Genomic DNA, 16,655 nt, shown 5'->3' with positions numbered 1-16,655 from the left:
CAGACATATTTCCCTTTATTGGGTAATAACTCTGGAATGCTTATACCTATCCAAGCGATTTTGACTTTGTTTTCTCGTGAAACATTGGGTTTTATGTTAGTGGTGAAATTTGTTTGATAGATTCAGTGTTTATTTTTTTAAAATAGTAAAATTTAGAGAAAATGTGGAAAATACAGCATTTTTTTGCATTTAAAGGGGTTGTCCAGGAAAAAAATGTTTTTCTAAAAATTGTCCCCCAGCCTTGGTTTGCCTTCCCTAATACCCCCTATTAAACTTCTAACCCGTTTCTGTTTGATCTCCATTGTCACTGCTGCTCTGTTTGTTTACATCCCTTGCTGTCTGTTTACTGTCTTGTAACCCACCATACCCATGATCCCCTGCTGCATCTGAAGAGACAGCTTGCATTTCCCCCCTTCTTCCAAAGCATCTCAGCTATTTGAATAGTGCTCGCCCCTCTATGTTCACAGGTCATTCCCTGCTCTAATTACTAATTACTGGCAGACAGCTCCCTCCCTGCACACAGTCTTACACACTACTAATAATCACCATTATCCTTTGTGCCTCCATCTATCCCTGATCTAAGTAAAGGCACTCATCTCCCTCCCCCGCCACTTTCACAGCATGCAAGTCTGTCCACTCCACCTATGTCAGACATCTTGGTACACACAATCCGGTCAGCACATTTTCCTCACCTGCTGCTGGATCTGTTCCAAGAGATCCTGTATTAGGCCCTGTTCACACTGAGTTTTTTGCTGGCAGAAAATTCTGTCTTGAATTTTGAGGCAGATTTTGACCTGCCTGCACGCCGTTTGCTACGTTTCTTGCCCACGGTCATTGAGGGGAAAAAAAGCGACATGCCCTATCTTCGGGCGTTTACTCCTCTGACATCAATGGGAGGCAGAGAAAGCGTTTTTCACAGCATTTTTGCACACGGCGCTCAATGGCCACGGGTGAAAAACGCCGCAAAAAACGTGGCAATCGGCGTGCAGGCAGATCAAAATCTGCCTCAAAATTCAAGCGGAATTTGGAGGCAGAATTTTCTGCCTGCAAAAAACTCTGTGTGAACAGGGCCTTACAGTGAAGCAAACATCAAACACTACTCGAAACAATGGTAAAACGTTTATACATAGTTTACTATAAATGTATGTAAAGCCCCATGCACATGAGCGTGATTTTTCCGCCGCAATTCCCCAAAAATCCACGGGAGAATTGCGGCCCCATTCATTTCTATGGGAACATGCACACGACTGTGGTTTCCACCGTCCGTGCATGGCCCAGGAGCCTGGACAGCAGAAAGAACGGACGTGTCTTATTACGGCCGTGTTCTGCAATGTAGGCTCATAGAAAATAATTGACACGGCCATTTGCCGGCGGCTCACGGGTGACTCCGTGGCCGGCCGACCCGAAAATGCTACTGTCTTGTGCATGAGGCCTTAGTGTGCCTCACTATTATATATATATATATATATATATATATATATACACACACACACACACAATACTTGGTGGCAAAACCCTTGTTGGCAAGAACAGAAGTCAGACGTTTTTTGTAGTTGATGATGAGGTTTGCACACATGTTAGATGGAATTTTGGCCCACTTCTCTTTGCAGATCATCTGTAAATCATTAAGATTTCGAGACTGTCGCTTGGCAACTCGGATCTTCAGCTCCCTCCATAAGTTTTCGATGGGATTAAGGTCTGGAGACTGGCTAGGCCACTCCATGACCTTAATGTGCTTCTTTTTGAGCCACTCCTTTGTTGCCTTGGCTGTATGTTTCGGGTCATTGTCGTGCTGGAAAACCCAGCCTCGAGCCATTTTTAATGTCCTGGTGGAGGGAAGGAGGTTGTCACTCAGGATTTGATGGTACATGGCTCCATCCATTCTCCCATTGATGCGGTGAAGTAGTCCTGTGCCCTTAGCAGAGAAACACCCCCAAAACATAATGTTTCCACCTCCATGCTTGACAGTGGGGACGGTGTTCTTTTGGTCATAGGCAGCATTTCTCTTCCTCCAAACACGGCGAGTTGAGTTAATGCCAAAGAGCTCAATTTTAGTCTCATCTGACCACAGCACCTTCTCCCAATCACTCTCAGAATCATCCAGATGTTCATTTGCAAACTTCAGACGGGCCTGTACATGTGCCTTCTTGAGCAGGGGGACCTTGCGGGCACTGCAGGATTTTAATCCATTACGGCGTAATGTGTTACCAATGGTTTTCTTGGTGACTGTGGTCCCAGCTGCCTTGAGATCATTAACAAGTTCCCCCCGTGTAGTTTTCGGCTGAGCTCTCACCTTCCTCAGGATCAAGGATACCACACGAGGTGAGATTTTGCATGGAGCCCCAGATCGATGTCGATTGACAGTCATTTTGTATGTCTTCCATTTTCTTACTATTGCACCAACAGTTGTCTCCTTCTCACCCAGCGTCTTACTTGTGGTTTTGTAGCCCAATCCAGCCTTGTGCAGGTCTATGATCTTGTCCCTGACATCCTTAGAAAGCTCTTTGGTCAGACTGATCAATTGAGTCTGTGGACAGGAGTCTTTTATACAGGTGACCATTTAAGACAGCTGTCTTTAATGCAGGCACCAAGTTGATTTGGAGCGTGTAACTGGTCTGGAGGAGGCTGAACTCTTAATGGTTGGTAGGGGATCAAATACTTATTTCTCTGTGCACAATACAAATAAATATATATATAATTTTGACTATGTGATTTCTTTTTTTTTTTTAATAATCTATCTCTCACTGGTAAAATTAACCTAGCCTAAAAATTCTAGACTGTTCATGTCTTTGACAGTGGGCAAACTTACAAAATCAGCAAGGGATCAAATACTTATTTCCTTCACTGTATATGTATATACACATAGGAGGGGGCGTGTTAGAGGAGAAACAAGGCGGCCAGGCAGTGCAGGAACTACAAGTGTGTAGAAGGATGAGAAGGCGTGGACGACGAGATTGTCAGAGGAGGGGGCGTGTTAGAGGAGAGACAAGGCGGCCAGACAGCGCAAAAAACCTAGAGTGAATGAAGAGGAGGTGTGGACGACGAGATAGGAGGCGGGGGCGTGTTCTATGATTGATGACGCTCCGTGTCTTTGCGAAGACAGCACTTTCGACTGTGTAGAGACACGGCGCGTCATCAACTACCTTTAGGCTCTATTCACACGACAGGGTCCGAGTGTCGGCCGATAAAAACGGCGGTTTTGGTCCGTTTTTCTCAGCCGTTTTGCATCCATTCCATTTCCGTTCCGGGCCATGTTTCAGTTTTTAACGGCCGATTTTGACCCGTTTTGCGTCCGTTTCTTTCCTTGTCCGTTTTAAAAATGGATGAATTTCAATTGTACATTTTCTGCCACACACTGCCCTCTGTAGATAATGCCGCACACTACCCTCTGTAGATAATGCCGCACACTACCCTCTGTAGATGCTGCCACAGCCCCCCTGCAGGTAATGCCAAACAGCCCTCCTGTAAGCAATGCCACACAGCCCCCCTGTAGGTAATGCCAAACAGTTTTGACTAAATCAATAGTGCTATTGGTTGCGTCAACAACAACGGTACCCTGTCACAATGCTGACAAGCGGAAACCTTTAGCAACGCTCCCTTCACCATGGACATTAATGGCGACGGAAACAGCTGAGGTTTCAGTTTGCCATTCTGTTGAGGGGATACATGACAGAAACCTCCTAAGGAACCTCTCAACGGAAGGGCATGCTTGAGAAAGGTCCTGCTGGACTGAAACGTCGCACGGGTGATTAAAAAGCTGACATATGTTGGAAGTGCTGTCTTCTCGTCTATTTTGTCTATCTGATATTGGGGACCGCGGATCCGGTCCTATTGAGGCGTGCACCCACTTGTGGTCCAGTGCTGTGGTAATTTTCTGCTTTTAACACATATGGTAGGCTTAGATACAGAGCCCAAGTGCATGTGTAATACGGTTTGTTGGACCCTGTATCTAAGCCTAAGGTAGGCTTAGATACAGGGTCAAGCAGACGGTAATCTTATACAGTACAAGATTACGGTCTGTGGGGTCCTGTATCTAAGCTACCACATGGTAGGCGTAAAAGTTGTTGTCCATTCCCTAAACATTGATAGGCTATCCGCAGAATAGGCCATCAATAGTTGATGGGTCGGGGTCAGACTCCCGTGACCCCCGCAATCAGCCGGTTTGAGGGGGCTGCATCGCTTGTACAAGCGCTGCTTCCCCTTCATTTCACTTACTTCCTCACACTGTGAATCGCTGACATGTTCGCCTCGGCGATTCAGTGTGAGAGAGTGGCCATAATGAATGGGAAGTAGCGCTCTTACGAGCGCTGCACCCCCTTAAAAACAGCTGATTGGCGGGGTCCCGGTAGTCGGACCCTGACCCATCAGCTCTAGCAGACAGTGGTATTAAACTTACCCTCCTCTTCGGCCGCAGCGGAGGTCCTGACTCCATCCAGGGTCAGGATGTTGTGTGCAGCACATAGTGTTGTCACATCATGCGCTATGCACAGCGCTGTGACGCCAGGAAAGTGGGGGGTTAACTACTGTCAGTTACTATAGTAAGGGGGCCCGTGTAGTTAATATCTACAGGGGGGGCTATCGGTAGGGCACTATATATATATATATATATATATGTATATATATATATATATATATATATATATACACACACACACACACACACACACACTACCGTTCAAAAGTTTAGGGTCACTTCGAAATTTCCTTATTTTTGAAAGAAAAGCACAGTTTTTTTCAATGACATTGAAATTAATCAGAAATACACTCTATACATTGTTAATGTGCTAAATGACTATTCTAGCTGCAAACGTCTGGTTTTTAATGCAATATCTACATAGGTGTATAGAGGCCCATTTCCAGCAACCATTACTCCAGTGTTCTAATGGTACATTGGGTTTGCTAACTGTGTTAGAAGGCTAATGGATGATTAGAAAACACTTGAAAACCCTTGTGCAATTATGTTAGCACCGCTGTAAACAGTTTTGCTGCTTAGAGGAGCTATAAAACTGACCTTCCTTTGAGCTAGTTGAGAATCTGGAGCATTACATTTGTGGGTTCGATTAAACTCTCCAAATGGCTAGAAAAAGAGAGCTTTCATGTGAAACTCGACAGTCTATTCTTGTTCTTAGAAATGAAGGCTATTCCATGCGAGCAATTGCCAAGAAACTGAAGATGTCCTACAACGGTGTGTACTACTCCCTTCAGAGGACAGCACACACAGGCTCTAACCAGAGTAGAAAGAGAAGTGGGAGGCCCCGCTGCACAACTGAGCAACAAGACAAGTACATTAGAGTCTCTAGTTTGAGAAATAGACGCCTCACAGGTCCTCAACTGGCAGCTTCATTAAATAGTACCCGCAAAACGCCAGTGTCAACGTCTACAGTGAAGAGGCGACTCCGGGATGCTGGTATTCTATCTGTAATGGAATGGCCAGCGCAGTCACCAGATCTCAACCCCATAGAGCTGTTGTGGGAGCAGCTTGACCGTATGGTACGCAAGAAGTGCCCATCAAGCCAATCCAACTTGTGGGAGGGGCTTCTGGAAGCATGGGGTGAAATTTCTCCCGATTACCTCAGCAAATTAACAGCTAGAATGCCAAAGGTCTGCAATGCTGTAATTGCTGCAAATGGAGCATTCTTTGACGAAAGCAAAGTTTGAAGGAGAAAATTATTATTTCAAATAAAAAACATTATTTCTAACCTTGTCAATGTCTTGACTATATTTTCTAGTCATTTTGCAACTCATTTGATAAATATAAGTGTGAGTTTTCATGGAAAACACAAAATTGTCTGGGTGACCCGAAACTTTTGAACGGTAGTGTATATACATGCATACACAGGATAGATAGATAGATAGATAGATAGATAGATAGATAGATAGATAGATAGATAGATAGATAGATAGATAGATAGATAGATAGATAGATAGATAGATAGATAGATCCTATCTACAGGGGGCGCTATATGTGTGGCACAATCTACAAGGGAACCGATATCTGGGGCAATATCTACAGGGGGCACTATATGTAGGGCAATATATACAGGAGGAACTATATTTGGGGGACACTATCTACAGGGGGGCTATATGTAGAGCGCTATGTATAGGGAGCTATATGTGGGGCACTATGTACAGGTGACTGTATGTGTGCATTATGTACAAGGGGGCTCTATGGGGGCACTATCTACACGGGGGCACTGTGTGTGTGTGTGTGTGTGTGTGTGTGTGTGACACAGTGTATGGATGCTATTATAATCACGGACAGACGCTAGGCACGTGTGCTAGAACAGAGCACACCTGTAAAGCTGCCTGCCAGAGAGGGTAGCAGAAGAAGCCTGCGTGTTAGATGAGTAGGTGAGCAAGCACCGCTTCTCAATAATGAATGGATACAGGGATGATGGAGTTTGTATACAGGGATAATGGCTGAAATATAAAAGGTATGCATATAACCACAATCATCCCCGTATATACCAGCAAACATCACTCCTGTATCTAAACTCCATTAACCCTGTACATACCAGCCATCGTTCATGTATATAACACACATCATCCCTATAAATACCAGCCTGGCTGGCATATACAGGGATGATGTGGTTTATATACCGGAATGAGGGCTGGTATATATAGCTTATATATTATATATATATATATATATATATATATTATTGTAATCCAAAAAATGAAGAGACCGCACTCCAGGAAAAACGGTGAAAAAGGTGATGTGTTTATTCACCCCATAGGCAGGCAACGTTTCGATCCGTCTCAATGGGATCTTTGTCAAGCCATATATAGATAATAAATATATATAACACTATTGAAATATTAGTATGTTCAATAACATATTTTTTTAAAGAGGCTCTGTCACCAGATTTTGCAACCCCTATCTGCTATTGCAGCAGATCGGCGCTGCAATGTAGATTACAGTAACGTTTTTATTTTTTAAAAACGAGCATTTTTGGCCAAGTTATGACCATTTTCGTATTTATGCAAATGAGGCTTGTAAAAGTACAACTGGGCGTGTTGAAAAGTAAAAGTACAACTGGGCGTGTATTATGTGCGTACATCGGGGCGTGTTTACTACTTTTACTAGCTGGGCTTTCTGACGAGAAGTATCATCCACTTCTCTTCAGAACGCCCAGCTTCTGGCAGTGCAGATCTGTGACGTCACTCACAGGTCCTGCATCGTGTCGGCCACATCGGCACCAGAGGCTACAGTTGATTCTGCAGCAGGTAAGTAGCTACATCGACTTACCTGCAAACGCCGATGCTGCTGCAGAATCATCTGTAGCCTCTGGTGCCGATGTGTCCTCACTCTTCTGACACGATGCAGGACCTGTGAGTGACGTCACAGCGTGATCTCTGGAGAACACGGCTGTGTCTGCACTGCCAGAAGCTGGGCGTTCTGAAGAGAAGTGGATGATACTTCTCATCAGAACGCCCAGCTAGTAAAAGTAGTAAAAACGCCCCGATGTACGCACCTAATACACGCCCAGTTGGACTTTTACTTTTAAACACGCCCAGTTGTACTTTTGCAAGCCTCATTTGCATAAATACGAAAATGGTCATAACTTGGCCAAAAATGCTCGTTTTTTTAAAAATAAAAACGTTACTGTAATCTACATTGCAGCGCCTATCTGCTGCAATAGCAGATAGGGGTTGCAAAATCTGGTGACAGAGCCTCTTTAAATATTGCATATTTAATTATAAATATTTAAAAATTATTTAAACATGCAATATAAATCAAGATGGAAAATGTTATTCTAGACCTTTATACTAACCTCACTGAAGATGAATAAACACTTATTGCACGTATCGTATGTGGGAGCCATTAAGACACCAACCGTCATCACATAGTTAAAATTTGCGCATGCGCAATGGAAAATAAACGGCTGCTGAAGACGCAGCCATATCATTTAACAGAGTATGTGTGTGTCAACCACGCATGCAGAGGGGGAAACACGTGGTACAGTTACGTCATTTGTGACGTAACCATACACTCTGAAAACCAGAAACAGGAAGTTAGCTAGCGGAGCGAATGGACTGGTCTGCAGAGGAAGTGCCGATTTTGGATTACCATGCGGTCTGAAGATGACTGAAGATGGGATACGCCGCTACATTCATCTAATCAAACGTAAGTATATTGCAAAGTTACTTGTTTCCATTGTTTCGTTTAACTGTGATTTTTTTTGCTTCCGGAAAACCCCTTTTAATGTATCTGCTTGTAAGACAGATGGTTATACCACCCCAAATAGTTACTAGTTCACATTTCCCATATGCCTACTATATGTTGGCATAATTTTTTGAACATTCTTTTATTTTTCTAGGACGTTACACGGCTTAGGGCCTGTTCACATCACCGTTGGCTTTCCGATTTCGGGGTTCCGTCGGAGGTTTCCGTCGGGTGAACACTACAACGTTAAGTCAAACTGAAACCACAGCTTCCGTTCCCGTCACCATTGATATCAATGGTGACGGAAACATTGCTAATGGTTCGTCACCATTCAGTCGAAAGCGCTATTGATTCAGTCGTAAAAACGGAAACCTGCCGGAATGGTGACAAACGGAAACCATTAACAATGTTTCCGTCAGCATTGATATCAATAGTGACAGAAACGGAAGCTGTGGTTTCAGTTTGACTTTTCGTTGCTGGGTTCACCCGACGGAAACCTCCGACGGAACCTCGGAACGGAAAGCGAAAGGTGATGTGAACAGGCCCTTAGAACATATTTTATTTTTTTTGTCAGAAAATCGTTTTTATTCAATTTTTTTCTGTAAAACAGAAGGTTTTACCAGAGAAACACAACTCAATACTTATTGCCCAGATTCTGCAGTTTTGAGAAATATCCCACATGTGGCCCTAGTGTGAAGAACAGGATACAGAAGCAAAGAAGCACCTAGAGTATTTCGAGGCCTCCTTTTTATTAGGCACCATGTCCGGTTTATAGAGGTCTTGTGGTGCCAAAACAGTGGAAACCCCCCAAAAGTGACCCTATTTGGCAAACTACACCCCTTAAGGAACTTATCGAGGTGTATAGTGAGCATTTAGACCCCGCAGAAATTTTGCTGCATTTCGTGGAATTAGGCTGTGCAATTGAAAATCTAATTTTTCCGATAAAAGGTACAAATTTTTAAATTTGACAAGGAATAAAAGGAGAAAAAACACCCAAACATTTGTAAAGCAATTTCTCCCGATTACGGCAATACCCCATATGTGGTCATAAACTGATGGTTGGACAAACGGCGCCATGTCACAATTGCAGAGCTTCTGCAGTACCAGTACAGGGGAAACCCCTTAAAAGTGACCCCATTTTGGAAACTAGACCCGCTGAGAAATTCATTGCCGTTTTCATGAGGTGCATGCGACTTTTTGATCAGTTTTAGGGTATGTTCACACGGCCTATTTACGGACGTAAATCGGGCGTTTTTGCCCCGAATTACGCCCGAAAATAGCGCCTCAATAGCGCTGACAAACATCTGCCCATTGAAAGCAATGGGCAGACGTTTGTCTGTTCACCCGAGGCGTATATTTACGCGCCGCTGTCAAATGACGGCGCGTAAATAGACGCCCGCGTAGAAGAAGTGACCTGTCACTTCTTTGGCCGTAATTGGAGCCGCTATTCATTGACTCCAATGAATAGCAGCGCTAATTACGGCCGTAATTGACGCGGCGTTCAAGCGCCTGCACATGCCGGTACGGCTGAAATTACGGGGATGTTTTCAGGATGAAACATCCCCGTAATTTCAGCCGTTACGGACCCCCGCCATGTGAACATACCCTAATTCTATTTTTCTTAAGAGGCGTGGTGACTAAAAAAACAGCAATTCTACTATTGTTTTCTTATTCCATTTTTTTACAGCGTTCACCGTACGGTATAAATGACATTCACTTTATTCTGCGGAGTGATACGATTACGGCGATATCATATGTTTATAGATTTTTTTATGTCTTATGGCGTTTGTACAATAAAATACTTTTTATAAAAACAATCATTAACTTTTTGTGTTGCCTTATTCTAAGGGCGGATTTACACGAACGTGATATACGTCCGTTTAACGCGCGTGATTTTCACGCACCTTGAACGGACCTATATTAGTCTATGGTGCTGTGCAGACAGTCCGTGAAACTCACGACATGTCCTATATTTCTGCGTTTCTCGTGCATCACGCACCCATTGAAGTCAATGGGTGCGTGAAAATCACGCGCACCACATGGAAGCTTTACAAACACACAGAGTGTCATAATGATGTCGGCTGCCGAAAATAACGCAGCCGCGCATCATACGAGGGTGACACACGGAGCTGTTAAGTGCCTTTTGTGCGTGCAAAACACACACGCTCGTGTAAATCCTTCCTAAGAGCCAGAACTTTTTTATTTTTCCATCAAGAAAGCCGTGCGAGGATTTGTTTTTTGCATAACGAACTGTAGTTTCAATCAGCACCATTTTTAGGTACATGCGACTTTTTGATCTCTGTTTATTCCATTTTTTGGGAGGTGAAGTGACCAAAAAATTGCGATTTTTTTTCTTTTATGGCGTTCACCGCGCCAGATAAATAATGAAATACTTTTTGTAGTTCAGGCCGTTACCGACGTGGCAATACCAGTTATGGTATATTTGTATATATATATTTTTTAATAATAATAATAAAGGACTGATAGCGCAAAAAGGGGGATTTTTAGTTTTAAACTTGTCTTTTTTTTTTTTTACACAACTTTTTTATTTTGTCCCACTAGGGGACTTGAAGGCGGGAGGCCCTGATCGCAATTCTAATACACTGTACTACATGCGTAGTGCGGTTTATTATGTCTAAAGCACACGACCGTGTGCACCGGCCGAGTACCGTCAGTGATCAGAGGAAAGCTAGAACATGTCCTATCTTTCCTCGGATCTCAGACTCAGATCATTTTTCACGGACCCGATTCACCCGCTAAAGTGAATGGCTCCGTAAATATCAGGTGCCACTCGGATGCCGTCAAAAACAGCCTGAGTGGTACAACGGTCGCGTGTATGAGGCGTTAAAGCTGTCAGGACCCAATAGGCTTCTGTAGATGGCATAGCCAGAGCCAGTGTTAGAACCCCGGTTGCCATAGCAACCATCGTTGACCGCTACCATGTAGCAGGCCGTCGATTGTGGTTTTACCCCCAAGAAGCCGCGATCGCTATTTAACGCGGCTTCTAAGGGGTTAATCAGTGGGGACAACGCAATCGGTCCCCGCTGAAGGAGCTGCGGTAACTGCTGTACGTGACAGCAGTTGTCACAGCTCCTGTATGTGTCGGGAGGATGGCCGAAATGGAACGCGAACGATGTGCTTACCGTGACGGAATAGTAAGTCAAGGAGTGGGAAGGGGTTATCCAAATCTCATTCACACTTTGTATTTTAAAACAATGGGTAGATTTATCAAACTTTCGCCAGTTATCAGGTGTAAATACTTTGAAGAAATGTACAAATGAATCAGGATAAAGTGGACAGGACTTCAGAGCCGCGCCTAGTGCAACTCATTTAGGGCACGTTCAGACGTGGCAGAGTTTTTCCGCTGCAAATGTTGGTGCAGATTTGGGGCAATTACGCAACTAATCTGCACCAACATTCGCGTATTTGACAGGTAATTCAGACGTTGCAGAAAACACAGCGGACTTGCCACAGATTTCAGTTTTTGCATAGCAAAAGTTGAAATACGCAGTGGAATTTCGCTTCTTCTCCGCAACAGACAGTGCATGCTGCGGTCTGAAACTTCCGCACCGCAGCCTATGGTCCGCAGCAGTTTTCCGCAACGTCTGAACTATGCCTAAAAATCTATAGAAACAAATGTAAAAACGGCCGCTGTAGAATTCCACTGCGGACTGCCCGCAGCGGAATTCCACAGCAATCCTGCCACGTGTTAATGTGCCCTTACTAAGAATTTCCAACACTTTTCTAAAGTGCAATATGTTGATGAAAATGGCAGATGCCTCCATGGGGAAGAGACTGGCACACCATTCTTACAAACCGCTCTAGTAATAACAAATCTACCAGAAAGGGTTTTTAGGACTAGCTGCATTTTTGTTTGTTTTTTAAACCACAGTATGTCTTATCTGTTCACTATAGCAGCAGCCCTCAACTGGCGGACAACAGTCCAAATCCGGGCAGAGGACTCCAGCTGTTCGGTCCCCGTAGACATCGATGCATTGGAGTAGGGCAGTGTCTGCCATCAGGAGCAGAACTACTGCCGGGGCCCAGCACATAAAGAATGGTCCTAGGGTATGAATGAATTTTAAATGCTTGTCTGGGGTATGATTAGTATTAGGGGTCTGGTCTCTGATTAATTTTTAGAAACTCATTTTTAGGCCTCATTTACACGAGCGTGTGCGTTTTGCGCGCGCAAAAAACGCTGCGTTTTGCGCGCGTTTGTATGGCGTATGCACTGCGTATACGCAGCCTTGTTGCGTTTTAAACGCGCAAAAGGCATTTGACAGCTCCGTGTGTCATGATGCGCGGCTGCGTGATTTTCACGCAGCCGCCATCATAGAGATGAGGTAGTCGAGGCCCGTCACTGTCCAAGGTGCTGAAAGAGCTAACTGATCGGCAGTAACTCTTTCAGCACCCTCGACAGTGAATGGCGATCACAATATACACCAACCTGTGAATAAAAAAAGACGTTCAGACTTACCATGAACTGCCTGCTTCCTCCAGTCCGGTCTCCCGGCCGTTGCCTTGGTGACGCGTCCCTCTCTTGTCATCCGGCCCCACCTCCCAGGATGACGCGGCAGGCCATGAGACCGCTGCAGCCTGTGATTGGCTGCAGCCTGTGCTTGGCCTGTGATTGGCTGCAGCCTGTGCTTGGCCTGTGATTGGCTGCAGCTGTCATTTGGACTGAACTGTCATCCCGGGAGGTCGGACCGGAGTTATCGGTAAGTCAGAACGTCTTTTTTTTTTTACAGGTTCATGGATTTTCGGAGCGGAAGTCACTGTCCATGGTGCTGAACCAGTTTAACGCTTTCAGCACCGTGGACAGTGACTGTCTCCTGACGTCGCGTACCCGAACATTTTTTACCGGTTTCGGTCAAAACGAGTTTGGCCGAACCCGGTGAAGTTCGGTGCGCTCATCTCGAATTTGACACTCCGTTTGGATGTTTGTAAACAGAAAAGCACGTGGTGCTTTTCTGTTTACATTCAGGAGTTTGACAGCTCTTGCGCGAATCACGCAGTTCGCACGGAAGTGCTTCCGTGCGGCATGCGTGGTTTTCACGCACCCATTGACTTCAATGGGTGCGTGAGTGCGCGAAAAACGCACGATTATAGAACATGTCGTGAGTTTTTTTCTGCGCACACGCGCTGAGCGCAATTCACGCATCGTCTAAACAGCCCCATTGACTAATATAGGTGCGTACGACATGCGTGCAAAGCACGCGCGTCGCACGCGCGTATAATACGTTCGTGTAAACGAGGCCTTAGGGGTCTAATTCATTTTAGTGGTGTGGTCTGGGGTGTAAATGAGTTTATGGGTCTGGCGTCTAGAAATAATAATACATCTCAATGTAAATTATGCTTAGCTCAGACCGTCTGACCCAGGTAAGCAGAACTTTACTAAAATTAGTTGACTACCCTTGCTCTATAGCATCCAGCTTCTCTCACCCCTCCCCCCGCTCACACTCTCCAAACGTCTCTCATAAATTACAAAGACACTGCATCATCCCAGCCAGCCAATCACAGAAACTCTATCATAGTCTGAGCGGCTCTTTAATTGGCCGAGATCTGGTGATTGTGTTTGTGTGTCTGAGCAGTTTACATCCACGCATAAAGAAGCACAAGGAAAGAGTCCTGCAGCCGCCAGTACGGGTAATTAAAAAGGTCGTGCCAAGATCGACATTTATCACCTATCCACAGGGTAGTGGATAAATGTCTAGTTGCTGGGGGTCCCCCTATCTCCATCAGTCGCACAGACCTATAATGGAGCTGAAGGATGTTCGACCGTCACTTCATTCAAACTCCTTTGAGGAATGGGGAGAGCGTTCTAGTGATTGGAGAGGTTTCCAGTTGGGGGGCCCACAGCGGTCAGACATTTATCCCATATCCTGTGCATAGATGATAAACGTCAATCGTGGCACAACCAATTTAAACCTCTTCATTGCCCTAGACCAGGCTTATTAATATTTCCCCTTTTTCACTGACATTAACCCCTTCTCTGCCCAATAAACCCCTTCATTGCCCTAGATCACAAAGGATGTCACCATTAACCACTACACTAGACCAGCAGCGATCTTACCCACTGATGAAGGGAAATTTAGACTATCCAGCCGTTCTAAGATGAAATAACAGCAAAAATTATTATGTCACAATCATGATTTGAAATATGAGAAAATGTAAGGTTTCGGTATACTGGCAGAAGGGGACCCACAACAGAGGCTCGCATCAGTTGTTTGCACCTGTTTATGCCTTAGACCCTATTAACACAGCGGTTTTTTTGATGAGGAAACAGCGGAAAAAACGCCCGAAAGGGATTTGTGGGATTTGTGTGTTTTTTCCCCGCAAGCGAAAAAGGACGCTTGCGAGAAAAAGCGACATGCCCTACCTATCTTGAGGCGTTCTTCGCCTCAAAAACCTCCATTGAAATCAATGAAGCGTTTTTTGGACGCGTTTTATAGCAAAAAACGCTCGCGTTTTTTTCCTTTTGCCTGTTGAAGACAGAAATTTCAAAAAGCGGCAAAAAACACCTGTGGTGCAAAACCATTAATTTTTTATTTTAACAGGCAGAATTCACTGCCTGCAAAAAACTCTGTGTGAACGGACTGTAAGGCCCTGGTCACACAGAGTTTTTTGGTGCTGATTTTGACATGGAATCAGCAACAAAAAAAACTGCTGAAATCACCCGCCCCCCCATCCACCCTCTATTTCTTTCAATTGGAGGCAGTGGCATTTTTTTCCCAGGCAGCTTTCGGCCGCTCTCGGGGAAAAAAAAGCGGCATGTTCGTTCTCGCCTCTGATCTCCCATTAAATCAATAGAAGGCAGAGAAAACCTGCGGTGCTCATTTCCGAATGTTTTTCGCTGCGCTTCTTGCCTGCGGCCTTGCATTAGCTTCGATGGCCACAGGCACATATTTCTGCCTAAAAAAAAACTCAGTGTGAACAGGGCCTTAGGGCCTGTTCACATCACCGTTGGCTTTCCGTTCCGGGGTTCCGTCGGAGGTTTCCGTCGGGTGAGCCCTGCAACGGAATGTCAAACTGAAACCACAGCTTCCGTTTCAGTCACCATTGATATCAATGGTGACGGAAACATTGCTAATGGTTCGTCACCATTCAGTCGAAAGCGCTATTGATTGAGTCGTAAAAACGGAAACCTGCCGGAATGGTGACAAACGGAAACCATTAACAATGTTTCCATCAGCATTGACATCAATAGTGACAGAAACGGAAGCTGTGGTTTCAGTTTGACTTTTCGTTGCGCGGTTCACCCGACGGAAACCTCAGACGGAACCTCGGAACGGAAAGCCAACGCTGATGTGAACAGGCCCTTAAATGGTAATCCCACTTCTCCATGGTGACTAAATGCTGGGAAAAGAGGGTGCCCCGTCCAAACACTGCTGCTTCTCCAGAGCCCAGTAACCTCAGATGGCAGCGGGTACAGGTCCTCTCTCACACCTACCTCTGGAAGACGCAATTATGTGATTTCCGCCGGTAAACAACGGTTTCTCGTCCAGCCCAGATCGTTCAGCTTGTTCCGCCAGCTCTTTGGTGGGTTTTTGGAGAACTTCATTGTGATCAATGACCGCTCCGTGTGAGCAAGTGGCAGCTATCAAGCCTGGAAGAGATTGTACACTACATTTACCTCAGACTGTAAAGAGAACCGCGGTGCTGGCGATGATATAAATAACACGAGTTGCATTTCGCAGTGAGGTACGAGTGCGCCATTTATAGTACGGTCAGCCCAGAATACATGACAGTGACAGGACGCGATATAAAGCACACATGTGCAGGGGACATGGGGCGCAGCTTTACCTTCTAGCGCAATGACGAGCACGAACTTCAGAAACTTCATGGTTGCTCCAGGGAGAAAGAGTCCGGCGACACTAAGCCGTGAGCGGCGACACTAAGCCGTGAGCGGCGTCCCACGCCATACAACCAGCATGTCCACCGAGTGCTGGTACTGAAGTGATGCCTGGTAGCGACTGTTGCCTTAAATATGACTGGCCACTCCCTTATTGACTAAGACCCTGGTCACACCCAGGACGTGGGCACTGGGCAGCCAGCAAGATAATCTGCTCTAATGAAGCAAACATTCAGCATGCGAGAATAACGTCAGAAATCCGTTCGGGCAATGGCTCTTCTGCAGTTTAGGAGATATTGTGAAGATTTGTAGATCCACACCTGCACCCTTCTGTTGGCACTTGCAGGGCAGTCGAGAAATCCTGGTCCTACAGGCTTATTGTCATACAGTTTCTTCTATTCTGAATATAACATCACATTATCTATTATCTAATATAATATTTACCAGGGCACTGCTGCATTTTCTGTAACTCACTAGTGAATTGGAGACTTTTCTAGGGGACACTTCTTCAGTGAGACACAGTCCCGGTTGTAGAAAATGTGTGGCCCCGGGCAAAATGAAAAGTGTGGCCACAACGTAGTCAATTCAGAAGGCTGTGTGTGGGAAGATGCAGCTGTGCTTTTAAGTGCGTTCAGG

The 16,655-nt window shown here is 45.1% G+C and overlaps 1 protein-coding gene across 1 annotated transcript in view; it reads right to left on the bottom strand.

The window, feature by feature from the left end:
- HBEGF (heparin binding EGF like growth factor) overlaps positions 1 to 16,306 on the bottom strand; it is a 353,504-nt gene extending 337,198 nt beyond the window's left edge. Inside the window, exons 1-2 of the mRNA XM_075856379.1 lie at positions 15,971 to 16,306; positions 15,618 to 15,773 (exon numbers count right to left, since the gene is read on the bottom strand). Coding sequence (XP_075712494.1) covers positions 15,618 to 15,773; positions 15,971 to 16,010 — 196 coding nt within the window. The 5' untranslated portion in view covers positions 16,011 to 16,306. The remainder of the gene's footprint in view (positions 1 to 15,617; positions 15,774 to 15,970) is intronic.
- Between the last annotated feature and the right edge of the window lie 349 nt (positions 16,307 to 16,655).

The sequence above is a fragment of the Rhinoderma darwinii genome, chromosome 3 (assembly GCF_050947455.1).
Source record: "Rhinoderma darwinii isolate aRhiDar2 chromosome 3, aRhiDar2.hap1, whole genome shotgun sequence".
Classification (NCBI taxonomy): domain Eukaryota; kingdom Metazoa; phylum Chordata; class Amphibia; order Anura; family Rhinodermatidae; genus Rhinoderma; species Rhinoderma darwinii.
The sequence above is the reverse complement of the archived record's forward strand: the minus strand, read 5'-3'. Positions and strand labels throughout refer to the sequence as shown.